Raw genomic sequence first — 14604 nt, 5'->3', positions numbered from 1 at the left:
TCAACCAGTGTTCATTGAGTGTTTAACTTTTTTGTAATAAGGCACCTCATAATTTAGAACGATGTAGCTTGAAATAGACGCTGATGAAGGCTTATTTTGGATTGAAATAGAAACGCAGAAGTTTGTAAATTACTTTATTCTCAGATTCACTTCTCAACTTGAAGGATGATACAATGTTGCTAACGTTTAAAATTGACACAAAAAGTAATAAATAAATAACAAAGATATCGAAAGCGTTTGACGTAAATTCATTTTACGCCCCCAGATTTGTTGGTCCCGCTCCCCGTTTCCCGTTTGTCTCTCCATGTACGCGGCGAACATGAGTGTACAGAGCCGGCCGCTGTCTGAACGTGTCTCCGCAACCTTCACACAGGAACGAGCGCCGCGGGGAATGCGTGAGCTGGTGGCCTCGGAGCGTCGACAGCGTCTGTGGACACGATATAGATGACCCACTCTGAACTGTCCCATCAAACTCAATGACAGGGGGGCGCTACCATAGTTCAACTATATGGTTTCCAACATGGCAAAAATCGGAATCAGCTCTCCGGTATTGACTGTGGCGCCCCGCTGTCAATGTCATTTCAATTTCAATTTTCAATTTATTTATTCCATTTATTTCATGGATAGGACAGTTCAGTATTTTGGAACTATAGACGATTTTGAACCTTGCGTTTTGACAAAGTAGATAATGACGGCTGAACACGACATTTTTATGAGCATTATGAGCAAAATCAAATAAAAAAAGTATGGGTGTATAATATAAGGCTCGGCGCATATGGGCCACCAACCACAGCCACCGACGGTGATTTAACACACTTTTTAATATATTTTGTGTAGGACACAGTAATGTGACACAGTAGTGTCCGCGACTCGCCACATAAAATGTGGCGGCTTCCTGACACCGGTGGCTGTCGCTCGCTTCTGACACTCTTAGATATGTGGCGGTAGCGCGCGACAGCCACCGGTGGCTGTGGTCGGTGGCCCATTTGCGTCGACACTAAGCCTATGCGCACACCGTTGATTTTTAGTTGGCCGATAGTTGTGCCCGATTTTAAAATTGTATGAAGAATCGGCCAAATCGAATCGGCGTAGTGTGCGCACTCCCATACATGCCCATACATGCCCATACTGATCAACTGCCCCACTAAACTACCGGCCGACGGAAAATCAACGGTGTGCGCCTACTCTAAGCCAAGCAAGAAAATTAAGTAAAACATATGTTTACTAATTTGGATAATAGATGACGCTGTGCTGCATTAGTTCGCGGTATCATTTTTTTAATTTTTTTCCACCCTTACATATTATGACGTGCACCATCTGTGAATGTGTGTCCACCACATTTTAATCTGTGGTGATACCAGTGATATAGATGACCCACGCTGAACTGTCCCACCAAACTCAGTGACAGGGGGGCGCTACCATAGTTCAACTATATGGTTTCCAACATGGCAAAAATCGGAACCAGCGATCCGGTATTGACGGTGGCGCCCCACTGTCAATGTCATGGATAGGACAGTTCAGTATTTTGGAACTATACGAATTATGAATGAATTTCATCCCCACTCCTCTGTTTTTTTGACTTGACTCGGCTAATTTCCGCATAGTGTAAAAGCAGCATAAAAGCAGCATGTGAATGTGTGCCTACCACATTATTATTCTGTGGTGATACTTACAAAGAATTTCTTCCCGCAGATATTGCAAGTGTGGTCCCTGGGTCGACTGAGGCCATGATGTTTTTGTTTATGATTCTTCAAGCGCCAGTCAGATATGAACAGCTGAAACATCTTCATCATCATCATCTGGTATAGTTCTTGCAACTCACGAAGGCGAGTGAGCTTTCTTGTGTGTACGTGTATATGCATATAACGATAGAGTATAGAGTAATGTGTACCAAACTTTTGAAAACGAACAGTAGCGAGCCACCATACATGTAAAGCTCACTCGCCTTCGTGAATGAGGGTTTTCGCGATTGAAAAATCCGCCAGACGGCAATACGTAGACGTGAGGTCCAAATGCTGCATGATTGGTTATTTTTGACATGACATTGACAGATATGTCAAAATCCACCAATCATGCAGCATTTGGACCTCGCGTCTACGTATTGCCATCTGGCGGATTTTTCAATCGCGAAAACCCTCATTGCAACAACTATAGTCTTAGTATCCAATTCAGGAGCACAACCCTCTCTAATTTACCAGACCAAAGGTGTTTGCACAGATCACAGAAAGGGAGATGTGACAAGGGGGCGGGGCCGGTGTCGCAGCAATATGCCCAAAAACAGAACACATTGCTCGCGACAGCAATGATGACAGCAGCGACGTCATAACCGGCCCCAGACCATTCTGGGGGCCCGGTCCTCCCGTTACTTGTATACGAGCTTGAATAGACAATTTGACACCATTCCCCAATAATTCTAAATCACAACTTTTCTAAAAAGACACTTCATTCTGGTCTTAAAAACTTAATTAATTTTAAATTACATACATGTAAATTACGATTTTTGGTCGCAATGTAATTGAAAAAAGTAGTTTAATTGAGTTGACAAAATAGTGACGTCACTTGCCTGTAGTGCCATACAAAATCTATGGGAGAGTTTCGTTTTGACAGTTTTAAAAAGTACGTCAATTGATTGGTGGTGTCAACATGTCTATTACGCTTACCTTATTACAAATATCACAGTTGAATTGTGATTTCTGCAGATGGTAGAAGTTGTAGTGTTTCTTCAGGTACACGTTTGACACAAATTTCTTTTTGCACTCCGGACACGGGTACCTTAGACAAAAAAAATAATTAAACACTTATTCGTACACACAAGGTGGACCGACGACCTCATATAGCAGGGAGGCGCTGGATGCAGGCCGCTACCAACCGCGCGATATGGAAATCATTGGGGGAGGCCTATGTTCAGCAGTGGACGTCCTGTGGGCCCTGTGGCTAAAATGATGTTGATGACTGTCTTATTTGTGCACCACACATAAAAAAATATAGACTCCGCCTTCATCCGAAACTTTTGAATCGGTATAGGTTTCGGATATTTTTTTATTTCGGATCCGAAACTTTTGAATCGGTTTCGGTTTCGGATATTTTTTTAAATAAATATTTTTTTAAGGTCATAAACAATTTTATAATACATTTACAAGAAAACTTAAAATTACTTAAAAACTAAAATTTATAAATTACTCATATTTTTTCATTTCGGATATCCGGGATAGTTTCGGTTACAGTCACGGATACATAACATCCCTGCTGGTAATACTCACGCTCTCTCGGAGTGGTTGGCGCTATTCTTCAAATGGTTTCTGTACACGTATATATTCTTATACTGAACTTGGCACGTCACACAGAAGGCCAGTTTCTTGGCGAGGGCAGAATTATGTGTCACCATATGGGATTCCAGTCGAGTCTTCGTTTTAAAAGGTTTGTTGCATATGTCGCAGACGAACTCTCTTTTGACGCCGTGGATTCGACTGTGAATTAAACAAAATATATTTCTTACTAAAGCCCGGTCCGTGAGCACGTAGAATTTTGTCCAATGACCCCTAGCTACCCATCCTTATCGCTCGCGCGTAATTATATTGCTGTCGCGACTGTGAGACTGGCACCCGCAGTGAGTGTGCGAGCGCGATAGCAACATAATTACGCGCGAGCGATAAGGATGGGTAGCTTGGGGTCATTGGACAAAATTCTACGTGCTCACGGACCAGACTTTAGCTTTCCGCCCACGGCTTCGCCCGCGTGGAATTTTGTCTGTCACAGAAAAACAATATCGCGCGCGTATTTGTTCACCGTTTAGACCTACCCCTACGACAAATATTTTAAAACCAAAATCAGCTCAATCGGCCCAGCCGTTCTCGAGTTTTAATCAGACTAACGAACATCAATTCATTTTTATATAAATAGATAGATAGATGGGTATTATACAGGGCATAACATAACCTAAGCGCAGACCACCGACTTTAGTTGGCCGATAGTTGGGTCGGGCTGTTAATCAGTACGGGCATTAGGGTGGAGCGTCATTGTATGGTTAAAAAAAAAAGTTACGTAAACGAACTTGAATACCTGCTAAAAGTTGCATGAGAGCAAGATAATAACAATGATATATTTATTTTATTTTTAAAATGAATTTTTTAGCCCTCTACCGTCGTTTTAATTTAATTATTTTTTATTGTATGGCAATTTTCTAAAATCTGCCTATTATTAAACAGAACAATGAAAATAGAATTAATTTAAATGTGTTTTGTAAATAAAAAATAAAATTTGTGAATTAAAAAGTTTTATTCGAAAAAAGACTATTAGAAATAATTAAAAAATATATGGAAAAATCACAAAATTTAGATTTTTCTTAATTTTTATTTAGAACATTGCAATTCAATTGGTATTGAAAGATGCCATTATATTGCTAGTTCAGTTGTTTCCAAATCCATCTTTTGCTTTAGAAACATTCACTATTTTAAAATTAATTCATATCAATGAAAGGTTAACTTCCGATTTTTGAATGCTTTAGAATACACCTGGTACTTTGTTGTCTTTTCTTGTTGCCATTATTTGTCTCAAGCTCTCTGATATACATAATTGTTTTTCATAGTACATCAAAGCTAACAAAAGATGCTTAGGGTGTGCAAAAAACGTGACTCTTTGAATAACTTGTTTAATTAATTATAGTAATTTTCTTAACATTTGATTACAAAGACTTTAATAATGTAATCAATTTCAGTCTTGCTTTGCTTGATCTGATTTAAACTTCCTGTTGCTATTTTTCTAAATTTTTCTGATCTAGTGAAAATGCTCTTTCTAATAATGTTATTTCTCATCTTTTGGACAATTACAAGTGCTCAAATTACTAGATTTATAAGAAAACTATCTAATAGTTCTTGTATGCATTTTTTACATTGCTGTAGTTTAGCGTTGAAGTAATCTGATTGTTTTGGTTATGGAAAGCGAATGAAATGTGAATACTTATTAGAACAACACTTTAACAATTGTTTTATTCGTTGTATCGTAACATAACAACAGGCTATGAAGTTTTCCAATTAGTTTCGACTAAAATTTGAGAAATACAACGGGCTGTTTACCTTTTTTTATTATTTCCGATTAGCGACTCGCCCCTGCTTCGCATAGGTAGGTACAACGTAATGTATTATACTTAAAAATCTTCCTCTTGAATCACTCTATCTAATTTATAAAAAAAACAGGTGTGAGTGGTAACACTGATTAAGGTACAAAACAAATAAGGAAATCCTAAAATAGGTCCCTTCGAGTGATTAATTTCGATTTTATTTTGACTTTGGATGAATAAAATTAGACAACGCAATTACGAACTATCTACTTGATTCATATCAGTCAACTAAAGATAAAGACATAAGACAAAGATAGAAAGAAGAAAATAGGTAACTGGACTAATTCTGATGTCAACAGTTCAAGTTGCAAAGTTACGCGCTGACTGTGAGTTTTGCTTACAATCGGCGCTTTTAATAATGTATTGTTTTAAGTTTATGACAAGCTTATAATGATTTACAAATATTTTTTACGATGTATATTATATTTAAAGTTACAAAAATATATTATTTATGAAATAAAACCTATTCTAAGGTAATTTATGATTTTTGCAATAAAGTCCTATTTTTTCATTTTTATGAAATATTCAAAAGCCAGTAGAGAGCTAAAAAATGGTGGCAATATTTTTTTATTTATTTTTCTCGTAACCGTTGCAACAAGATGCAACTTTTAAGAGGTATTCACAAACGCAAATGTAAAAAAAAATTTTTCGCTCCACCCTAACGGGCATGTATGGAAGTGCGCACATTACACCGATTTGGTATTGGCAAATTAAAATCGGGCCCAACCATAGAGATGTAGAGAGATGCCATCTAATGCGCTGAGTTCGAAAACTCAGTGTCGCATTAGAAATTCACACACACAAAGTAATCAAAATTATGTGCTCATTATCCACTCAAATCCACTGCGGTATCAGTAGGTACTCAACGTTCGAATAATATTTAGTACTACGCAAGCAATGTTAACTATTTACATTATGACGTCGCTGCTGTCATCATTGCTGTCGCGAGCAATGTGTTCTGTTTTTGGGCATATTGCTGCGACACCGGCCCCGCCCCCTTGTCATATTTCCCTTTAGTTTCTGTGATCTGCGGGCCCAACTATCGGCCAAAAAAGTCGATGAGCCTTATTCAAGTATCATATCAAACAATATTATGTTGCAATACTTACGACATGTGAGTCCTTAGAGTGTGTTTTCCTTTGAATTTTTCGCCGCACTCATTGCAATACAACACGTGTTGCGTTCTTATGTGCTCGGATAGTTCTTCTTTAGTGCTGTAATAAATATCATAATAAATAAGTTATAGGACTAAAGCCCGGTCTCTGAGCACGTAGAATTTTGTCCAATGACCCCAAGCTACCCATCCTTATCGCTCGCGCGTTATTATGTTGCTATTGCGCTCGCACACTCACTGCGGGTGCCCGTCGCACAGTCGCGACAGCAATATAATTACGCGCGAGCGATAAGGTTGGTTAGCTAGGGGTCATTGGACAAAATTCTACGTGCTCACGGACCGGGCTTTAGAAATAGTGCATAACTCTAAGTGCCTGAGATATGGGAGTGGCACGGGAGGGGTGACATTGACATATTTTATTATTATGAAGTCTCGCTGGCACTGACTGAGTTAAGCATACAAAAGAAAAACGACAGAAAAGAAAAGAAAAGAAAAGAAAAGAAAAGAAAAGAAAGGAAAGGAAGAAAAGAAAAGAAAAGAAAAGAAAATAAAAGAAAAGAAAAGAAAAGAAAAGAAAAGAAAAGAAAAGAAAAGAAAAGAAAAGAAAAGAAAAAAGAATTTGAATGACGGATCAATAAGTAGGTAATAGCGCAAGATCGCAAATTCGAATCTTGTTAGAGTCAGTAATTTTTACCTAACCTAGCTGTCCATCTATCAGCAGTCAACGTAAGCGAAAGGTCTCACGTTCGAGTCTCATTAAAGACAGCATCTAACATACACCCGTATTCACAAACGAAGCTTGCTTAAGTCAGCAAGGGTATGCGAAGTCGAACGCACAACGTTGAATAGAACTCTGTGGTTCGTGTGTGTCACTCCGCCACTCAAGTATTGTCAATGAATAGGTTTGTGGGACCATGTGCGTCCACGCGCACTGTGAAACCTCATAGTAATACATACTTGCTTCTGTCACTTAAGAAGCAGATAATCGAACGCACAACATTGAATAGAGCTCTGTGATTGATTAGTGATCGTGTGACCCTGTGCGTCCACGCGCACTGTGAGACCTCATAGTAATGTTTGTGAATACGGGTGTTAGTTACTTAGAGACTATCTGCCTACCTGGTTTCCTTGCCACAGTGCGGGCAGTGTAACCGCCCTGTAGCATCTGACGCGTGCGTGACGCGACAGTGACGCGACGCGGCCCAACCCTCGCGCGTCTCGTAAGCGCAGAAGGTACACTTGTATCGCGCATAGTGAGACCTGATATGTCGAGAGAGAGGTCCCTTGTTCGAGTACCGCGAGAGACACACGGCACAGGTGTATAGGTTACTCTGGAAAAGTAATGAGAAATAATTTAGGCTATAGTCTGGTCCGTGAGCACGTAAAATTTTGTCCAATGACCCCAAGCTACCCATCCTTATGCTCACGGACCGGGCTTTAGTTTCCTAAAAAAAACTAAGTCCGTCAACAATTAGGTACATTATCAAAAAATACTGGTCATATTTTTATTTGTCAATCAAACAAGTAATTAAGAAGTTATGGTGCGTTAAAGTACCGCGTGACGTCACAAAGTGCTACGCTTTTAAGCACGCCTTGACGTCACGCGCCTCTATTAGAATTTGGCGCGCTTTATCTCTTTCAATTTTCAATAGTTTGAAAAAATTAAAAATACGCATCGAGTATTTTTTGATAAGTTAACTGACGGACTAATTGAATCTTGCTTTTTTATCCAGGAAACATCCCTCCGTTACCAACCGGGCGAATATGGAATTCATTGTGGAGGCCTATGTTCAGCAGTGGACGTCCTGTGGCGTTCTGATCTTAAAAACTGTATTAATTTTAAATTTACTGTAAATTAATATTTTTCGGTCGCTTTACTCGCATTGTTATTGAAAAAAGTAGTAATTGAGTTGACAAAATAGTGACGTCATTTGCTTGTATTGCCATACAAAATCTGTGGGAGTCTCAATTTGACAGTTTTAAAAAGTACGTCAATTGATTGGCGGTGTCTAAAGCCCGGTCTCTGAGCACGTAGAATTTTGTTCAATGATCCCAAGCTACCCATCCTTATCGCTCGCGCATAATTATATTGCTGTCGCGACTGTGCGACGGGCGCCCGCAGCGAGTGTGCGAGGATGGGTAGCTTGGGGTCATTGGCCAAAATTCTACGTGCTCGCAGACCAGACTATATTAAAAGTAATGCTTACTTGATTATGATTCTTCTCCAAATGTACATCTAAGTTCTCTTTCTTCGTGAACCCAAGAACACAGCTCTCGCATTTATATGGTATCTTCTTAAAATTGGGATGACTTCTTTTCTCTTCTCTAAGCTTTTGCATTTCTTCTTCAGTGTACACAACTACAGCGAACTTTTCATTCAATTCTTCTTCATTTAATTCAACTTTGACAGCTTTTCTTTTCATTCCTTTCGATTTTACACTTTTATGTCTCTCTTTTTTTATTGTAAGTTTAGGCTCTAATATATCAGCATAAACTGTTGGATTGTCGCTAATTTTAGCTTCGTTATTTGGAACATCATTAATTTCATCGTTATCATCATTTATTGACTCAGTATCATTATTTATATCATCATTTGCTTTGCCTTCGTACATATCAATTTCTGAAGACCCATCGTTTAAATCTGCCCCCCTAGACAAAACGCACTTTTTGATCGAATCGAAAATCGAATCCATCAAAACTCTATACAAAAAAGGGGCTTTTCGACCACTTTTCGACTGGTTTGCGATTATAATTTGCACTTTGTCTAGACCCACTGATTTCTTAACGCTCATTAACTGCTTCATGGCATCCGTTTTACAGTCATTGACGCGGATGTCAGACAACTCCAGTTTGATGTCAGATTTGATTTCGATGTCGGACGTGAGAGGATCGGAGTGATACACGAATTTGAAGTCATATCCTTTCTTTTTAACTACTGAAAGGTTGCTATAACATCTTGATTCCTCTGTCTGAAACGTTGACGATTTAAAATAAGGTTGACTTCATTTTTAGACGACAGATTTTTTGTCGGCTGATAAAGCCTGGTCCGTGAGCACGTAGAATTTTGTCCAATGACCCTAAGCTACCCATCCTTATCGCTCGCGCGTATTTATATTGCTGTCGCGACTGTGCGACGCGCGCCCGCAGTGAGTGTGCGAGCGCGACAGCAACATAATTAGTGATTGTGTGAGTGTGATTAGTGCTCAGAGACCAGGCTTTAGTTGGGTCCGGCTGTTTATCAGTATGGACATGTATGAAAGTGAAGAACGCCGCACTGACGGCTGACGGAGCAGCACGGTTCTGGAGGTCACGTACTGGAAAGGTGGCGCCACAAGGCGGACCGTCGACCTCATAAAGGAAGCAGGAAGGCGCTGGATGCAGGCCGCTACCAACCGCAATAGTGGAAATCATTGGGGAAGGCCTATGTTCAGCAGTGGACGTCCTATGGCTGAAATGATGATGATGATTGGCATCGGCCGATTCTTCATACAAATTAGAGTCGGGCCCAACTATCGGCCGACGGAAAGTCTGTAGGTACTTAGTCTGGGGAGTCTTATGTGCTTTTTTCCTGTAATGCGGATTGTGAGTTTACATCAAACGTCGTCACTAGTGAGCGCGTAAAAAATGACATTAAATGTATGGCGGATTGTACAGCGCCCCTAGCGGAAATTTTCAAGAACTAATATTTTCATCGGCCGTGTGGTGACGGCAGAGTAGAATACATTTGTCACCAACCCCTACTCTTCCCGCGGGTGTCGTAAGAGGCGACTTAGGGATTACACATCAAACAGAGAACGGGCAGCAGCGCTCTCTGACAAACATAAATCTTTTAAACTGCGATCTCCAACCCGCCTGCCAAGCGTGGGGATTATGGCAAAACCGTCTACTATAGTGGAGGAGGCTCATAGTCCAGCAGTGGACTGTAAAGGGCTGTTGATGATGATTGATGATATTTAACTAGCTCACTAGTGAGGGCGTTTGTTGTAAACTCACACTAAGCCCTCTGCCTCTGGTCTCTATTCTGTGGCCTGGTCATCACGCTGCTGGTTGCGTGTAGCGTTTATCTACTAATAAAAATAAGTCGGGTTTTCCTCCCTGACGCTATAACTCCAGAACGCACGAACCGATTTCCACGGTTTTGCATTCGTTGGAAAGGTCTCGGGCTCCGTGAGGTTTATAGCAAAGAAAATTCGGGAAAAGGGGGTAAAACAGGATCCACGCGTACGAAGTCGCGGGCGGCCGCTATAAGGTATAGAAATTTAAAAAATAGATTATTAGTAATTTGTATACAAATTAAAAAGTGGACGACGGGATTCGAACCCGTGTTACTCGGATCTCTAATCGGCCAGCACTACAGAGTGGCGATCACGGACCGCAAAACGTTGTGGGCAGGTCACTCGGTGCACCGACGATCTGGTGAAGGAAGCGAGAAGCACTTGGATGCAGATCAGAGCCTCGAAAATTTACTGCAACGCGACTGGAACACGAACGAAATTCAGCTGTTCGAACAAAGCAAAGTTGTAACGTAAACGGAGCGCGCGCGCGACTGCGCCTTTGCGTAAAAGCTGACAGAGGGAATTTTTTTCTCAAACGCATCACGAACATTTGCTGCGTTTTATCAATTTTAGTTTGAAACATAAGGTGTTCGAAATTTTTAATGGAAAGTGTCCTTTGTTTTGTCTTTACAAAACAAAAGATAATATATTTTATGCACGAACAAAGGTTTGAGCGTGAACTTTACCGCAATACCGAATTGCACTTCAGCTGGAATGAAATTGGAGCGTGACTGGACTGTGGACTAGAGATGAAATGCGTTACAAATTAGCGTAATCGGGGCCCTGCCCCTTGTCAACGTAACATTCGTGCGTGACAGTTTAGCAGCCTAGGTGGGAATCGAACCCACGAATCTCTTATTCAGTATGACAAGAAAGTGAATAAAACGTCCTAACTATAGACTAGCTTAACGAGTCACTGCCTGAGATATGGGAGACACGTCTGCAAAACTTCAGATATGCTTCAAAAGACAATGCCGGAAATTGGCGTCTTTTTTTTCGCGCGGGAGGGACCAAACGTAAGCAAGTTTTGTAAGAAATTGCAACAAAATAGCGACGTCTTTTTTATTGCGCTGATTCTGCTCCACGCTGATGGCTGGAGCCTATAATGGATGGTATTGTTTGTTTACACATACAATGTCACTATTTTGTTGCAATTTCTTACAAAACTTGCGCGCAGAAAGTAAATCTAGTATGTAAAATCATCAAACTTCTAATGCTCGTAACTCAGTTCGGACTGAGTTTAGAGGTATACCTACATGTCATGTTATAGTAAGTTTGGTTTATTACACTATTTTGTAATCAAAAAATAAGGTTTGGTCGATGGCCGCGCGAAAAAAAAAGACGCCACCTTCCATACAAAATCTGGCATTGCCATTTTATGCACTGTCACGTCATAATTTATGTCAGTGTCACACCTCCAGTATCCGCTCGCATACCTCACACTGACTGAGTTAGGCCCTACACCAGCGTTGCCAGACGTCCCGATTTTGGCGGGACGTCCTGATTTTTAAATCAAATTTAAATGTCCCGCGCGGGACAGGCTCGGTCCCGCTTTTCGGAGAGAGACCGTCACTTCACCAGACTATTGTTTGAAACGCCATATTATTCTAAAGAATTATTTTTTTTATTTCGATTTTTTTGTCTTTTAGTATTCTAAAGACGAATTTAACGATAATCTGATTTAAAATATTATTTTTTTGTTAAAATACATTTCCTATAGCTACTTTTGCTATCTATTGTCACGTAAACGTAATTTTAAGTCAAATAAAAAGATAAATATTTGAAAACCTTTGATTATATACGTTTTTTTACTATGTCCCGCTTCTGACAGAAGAATCCCGCTATTTTCACTCAAAAAGTACCAAAGTCCCGACTTGGCGAAAAAAAAAAACTGGCAACGCTGCCCTACACCTTTAATATCTGTAATGACCAAGATTTAGCAAATAAAAGCAATTCTATTCTATTAAAAATCAATTGACAAAATTCATCTATACTTCTATATACCTACTAATATTATAAATGCGAAAGTAACTCTGTCTGTCTTGCTTTCACGCCTAAACCACTGAACCGATATTGATGAAATTTGGCATAGAGATAGTTTGAGTCCCGGGAAAGGACATAGGATAGTTTTTATCCCGGTTTTTGAAACAGAAACGCGCGCGATAAAGTTTTTCTGCGACAGACAAAATTCCACGCGGGCGAAGTAGCGGGCGGAAAGCTAGTCTCGCACACTCACTGCGGGTGCCAGTCTCACAGTCGCGACAGCAATATAATTACGCGCGAGCGATAAGGATGGGTAGCTAGGGGTCATTGGACAAAATTCTACGTGCTCACGGAACAGGCTTTAGTATAAACATATTTTTTGTTTTAAATAATATTAATTTGCATCTAAGCTAGCCTGTAGGTAATGAGAAGGATGTCCTTTCCCGGGACTCAAACTATCTCTATGCCTTTCATCAAAATCGGTTCAGTGGTTTAGGCGTGAAAGACAGACAGACAGAGTTACTTTCGCATTTATAATATTAGTATAGATTTGATCAGGAGAACGCGGAGGCATTTGGGGCCCCCAAAACCGGAGGCCCCTTCCGCCCCCCTGTTAGTCCGCCACTGTGTAACATTAGAAAAAACTCAGCACTGGCCCATTTATTTTCCCGAAGCAGTGGTAGGGTTAATGGAACGCGTAAAAGTGCTCTTTCACTCTTCCCAGTGCCTATTCGAATATAGAATTAATTTTATGACAGCTACAAACTTTGGGCTCTTTCCCATGAGAACATCCAGTTTTTTGCAGGATCCAGTTAAGTATGTATTTATGTTTTATATTATTTTTCTTTCTGTATTCAGAAAAAAAACAAACAAAGCTTTTATTATAATACTAGCAAATTGCAGTGACCGCAATTTTTGATCTTTTCTTATTTGCTGTTCAGTTTTGTCTTTAAACTGGACCAGTAAAACAGGATACAGTTTAATTCCAATTTTATAAGATTTATTGCCATGGACATCACAAAAGACAAAAGAAGTAAATAAAAAAAAGCAAATAAGACAGAGGTGACACATAAAACACAATGGAAGAGAAAGGAAACTGAGCAGTGCCACCCTGTCGCACAGCGATGCCCATCACAATGGGACCCCACTCAGCATATGCTGTGGCCCCTTAGTGAGGAAGGCCACAATAATAGATGTGTTCCCACTAACAGCTTCCTATTCATTGCAAAAAGCAGTATACTATTGTGTGAACACACAAGTACAAAATGCAGGATCGTGCAAAACTGGATTGGATAGGAAAGGGCCCTTAGCCTAGGCAGACCACCGACTTTTAGTTAGCCAATATGATTTTAATTTGTATGAAGAATCACCGATAGCAAATTGGTGTAATGTGCGCATTTTCATACATCCCCATACTGATTAACAGCCCGACCCAACTATCGGTCAACTAAAAATCGGTGGTCTGCCCCTAGGCTTAGATAGCAAGAAACTGGAGTGAAATTTGATAGGTAGATGATTAATAAAAAAGTTTTTATACAATCATTTATTCACAATAATTGTAAATTTTTATAAAACTAAATTATTTACAGCTGTAGGTTGTACAACCTCAGAAGACTCACCAAAAAGTGCATGGTTTTCTGGGCTTGGCAGACTTGCAATTTGAATCTGGAGAACTTTAGTATTATTTGGTAACACTCCCAACAGATGACGCCATTTTTATCATACATTATCTGTAACAAATTAATAATATAAAAAAAGCTTTTTAATAGTATTCTTTATCTGTAATACTGGCTGAATGTGGCCAATACATTATTATATTTCATAAAACAGTTGGGGAAACCTTCCTTTCTTTACATTCAAGGTTATAAGGCCATACATGTAAATAATATTTAGTTTGTTTTGTTTACACTCTACTAACCTCTAAAATATGGATGTCTTCCAACAAATCCTTGATTTTTTCCTGAGGGAACATCCGACGATCTTTGCTCAGACATGCTTGGCAATAAAATACTTCCATTCAATGTTTTAATGTAAAGATTTGCTGCTTTAAAATAAATTTCTTTCATCAATACAAATCAGGCTGATTGGCATAATATTTTTTTTTTTTTTTTTTTTTTTTTTTTTTTTTTTTGTTGGCTCGCACGGCTTGTGCATTTGCCACGACAAAGGTAGGGAAACGAAAATGTAGGAAATATCGGAATTTCGGAAATTTAAAAGGATAGGATCAATATAGGTAGGTAGGTAGATGTAATAAGATATTAAAAATATAATACAAAACATATTATAATAAAGTACAAAAACTAAACCTTTATATAATTTTTAGATAGGTATAAGGA

The 14604-nt window shown here is 39.5% G+C and overlaps 1 protein-coding gene and 1 long non-coding RNA gene across 3 annotated transcripts; both read right to left on the bottom strand.

Moving 5' to 3' along the window:
* Positions 1 to 127: 127 nt before the first annotated feature.
* LOC135085549 (zinc finger protein 567-like) lies at positions 128 to 8868 on the bottom strand. Its single transcript, XM_063980328.1, has 7 exons — positions 8438 to 8868; positions 7350 to 7561; positions 6226 to 6330; positions 3261 to 3467; positions 2661 to 2772; positions 1674 to 1775; positions 128 to 427 (listed from the first exon to the last, which is right to left on the bottom strand). The coding sequence occupies exons 1-7, from the start codon at positions 8840 to 8842 to the stop codon at positions 254 to 256; spliced, it is 1317 nt and encodes a 438-aa protein (XP_063836398.1). The 5' UTR covers positions 8843 to 8868; the 3' UTR covers positions 128 to 253.
* Positions 8869 to 9009: 141 nt separating this feature from the next.
* On the bottom strand, positions 9010 to 14361 carry LOC135085550 (uncharacterized). 2 transcript variants are annotated; one of them, XR_010260159.1, is made up of 3 exons: positions 14187 to 14361; positions 13888 to 13998; positions 9010 to 9199 (listed from the first exon to the last, which is right to left on the bottom strand). It is a non-coding gene; the product is annotated as an uncharacterized LOC135085550 (long non-coding RNA). The 2 variants fall into 2 exon arrangements; XR_010260158.1 differs by lacking the exon at positions 9010 to 9199 and having other exon boundaries at positions 13797 to 13998.
* Between the last annotated feature and the right edge of the window lie 243 nt (positions 14362 to 14604).

Source organism: Ostrinia nubilalis, chromosome 28 (assembly GCF_963855985.1).
Source record: "Ostrinia nubilalis chromosome 28, ilOstNubi1.1, whole genome shotgun sequence".
NCBI lineage: Eukaryota > Metazoa > Arthropoda > Insecta > Lepidoptera > Crambidae > Ostrinia > Ostrinia nubilalis.
The sequence above is the reverse complement of the archived record's forward strand: the minus strand, read 5'-3'. Positions and strand labels throughout refer to the sequence as shown.

Excerpts from the sequence above, each read along its gene's own strand:
- LOC135085549 (XM_063980328.1), bottom strand. The coding sequence starts at position 8,842 with ATGTACGAAGGCAAAGCAAATGATGATATAAATAATGATACTGAGTCA. Across the intron at positions 3,468-6,225 it reads ACTCTAAGGACTCACATGTC|TCGAATCCACGGCGTCAAAA; the intron begins GTAAGTATTGCA and ends TTTAATTCACAG. Across the intron at positions 428-1,673 it reads TCTGCGGGAAGAAATTCTTT|ACGCTGTCGACGCTCCGAGG; the intron begins GTAAGTATCACC and ends TCGTGTCCACAG.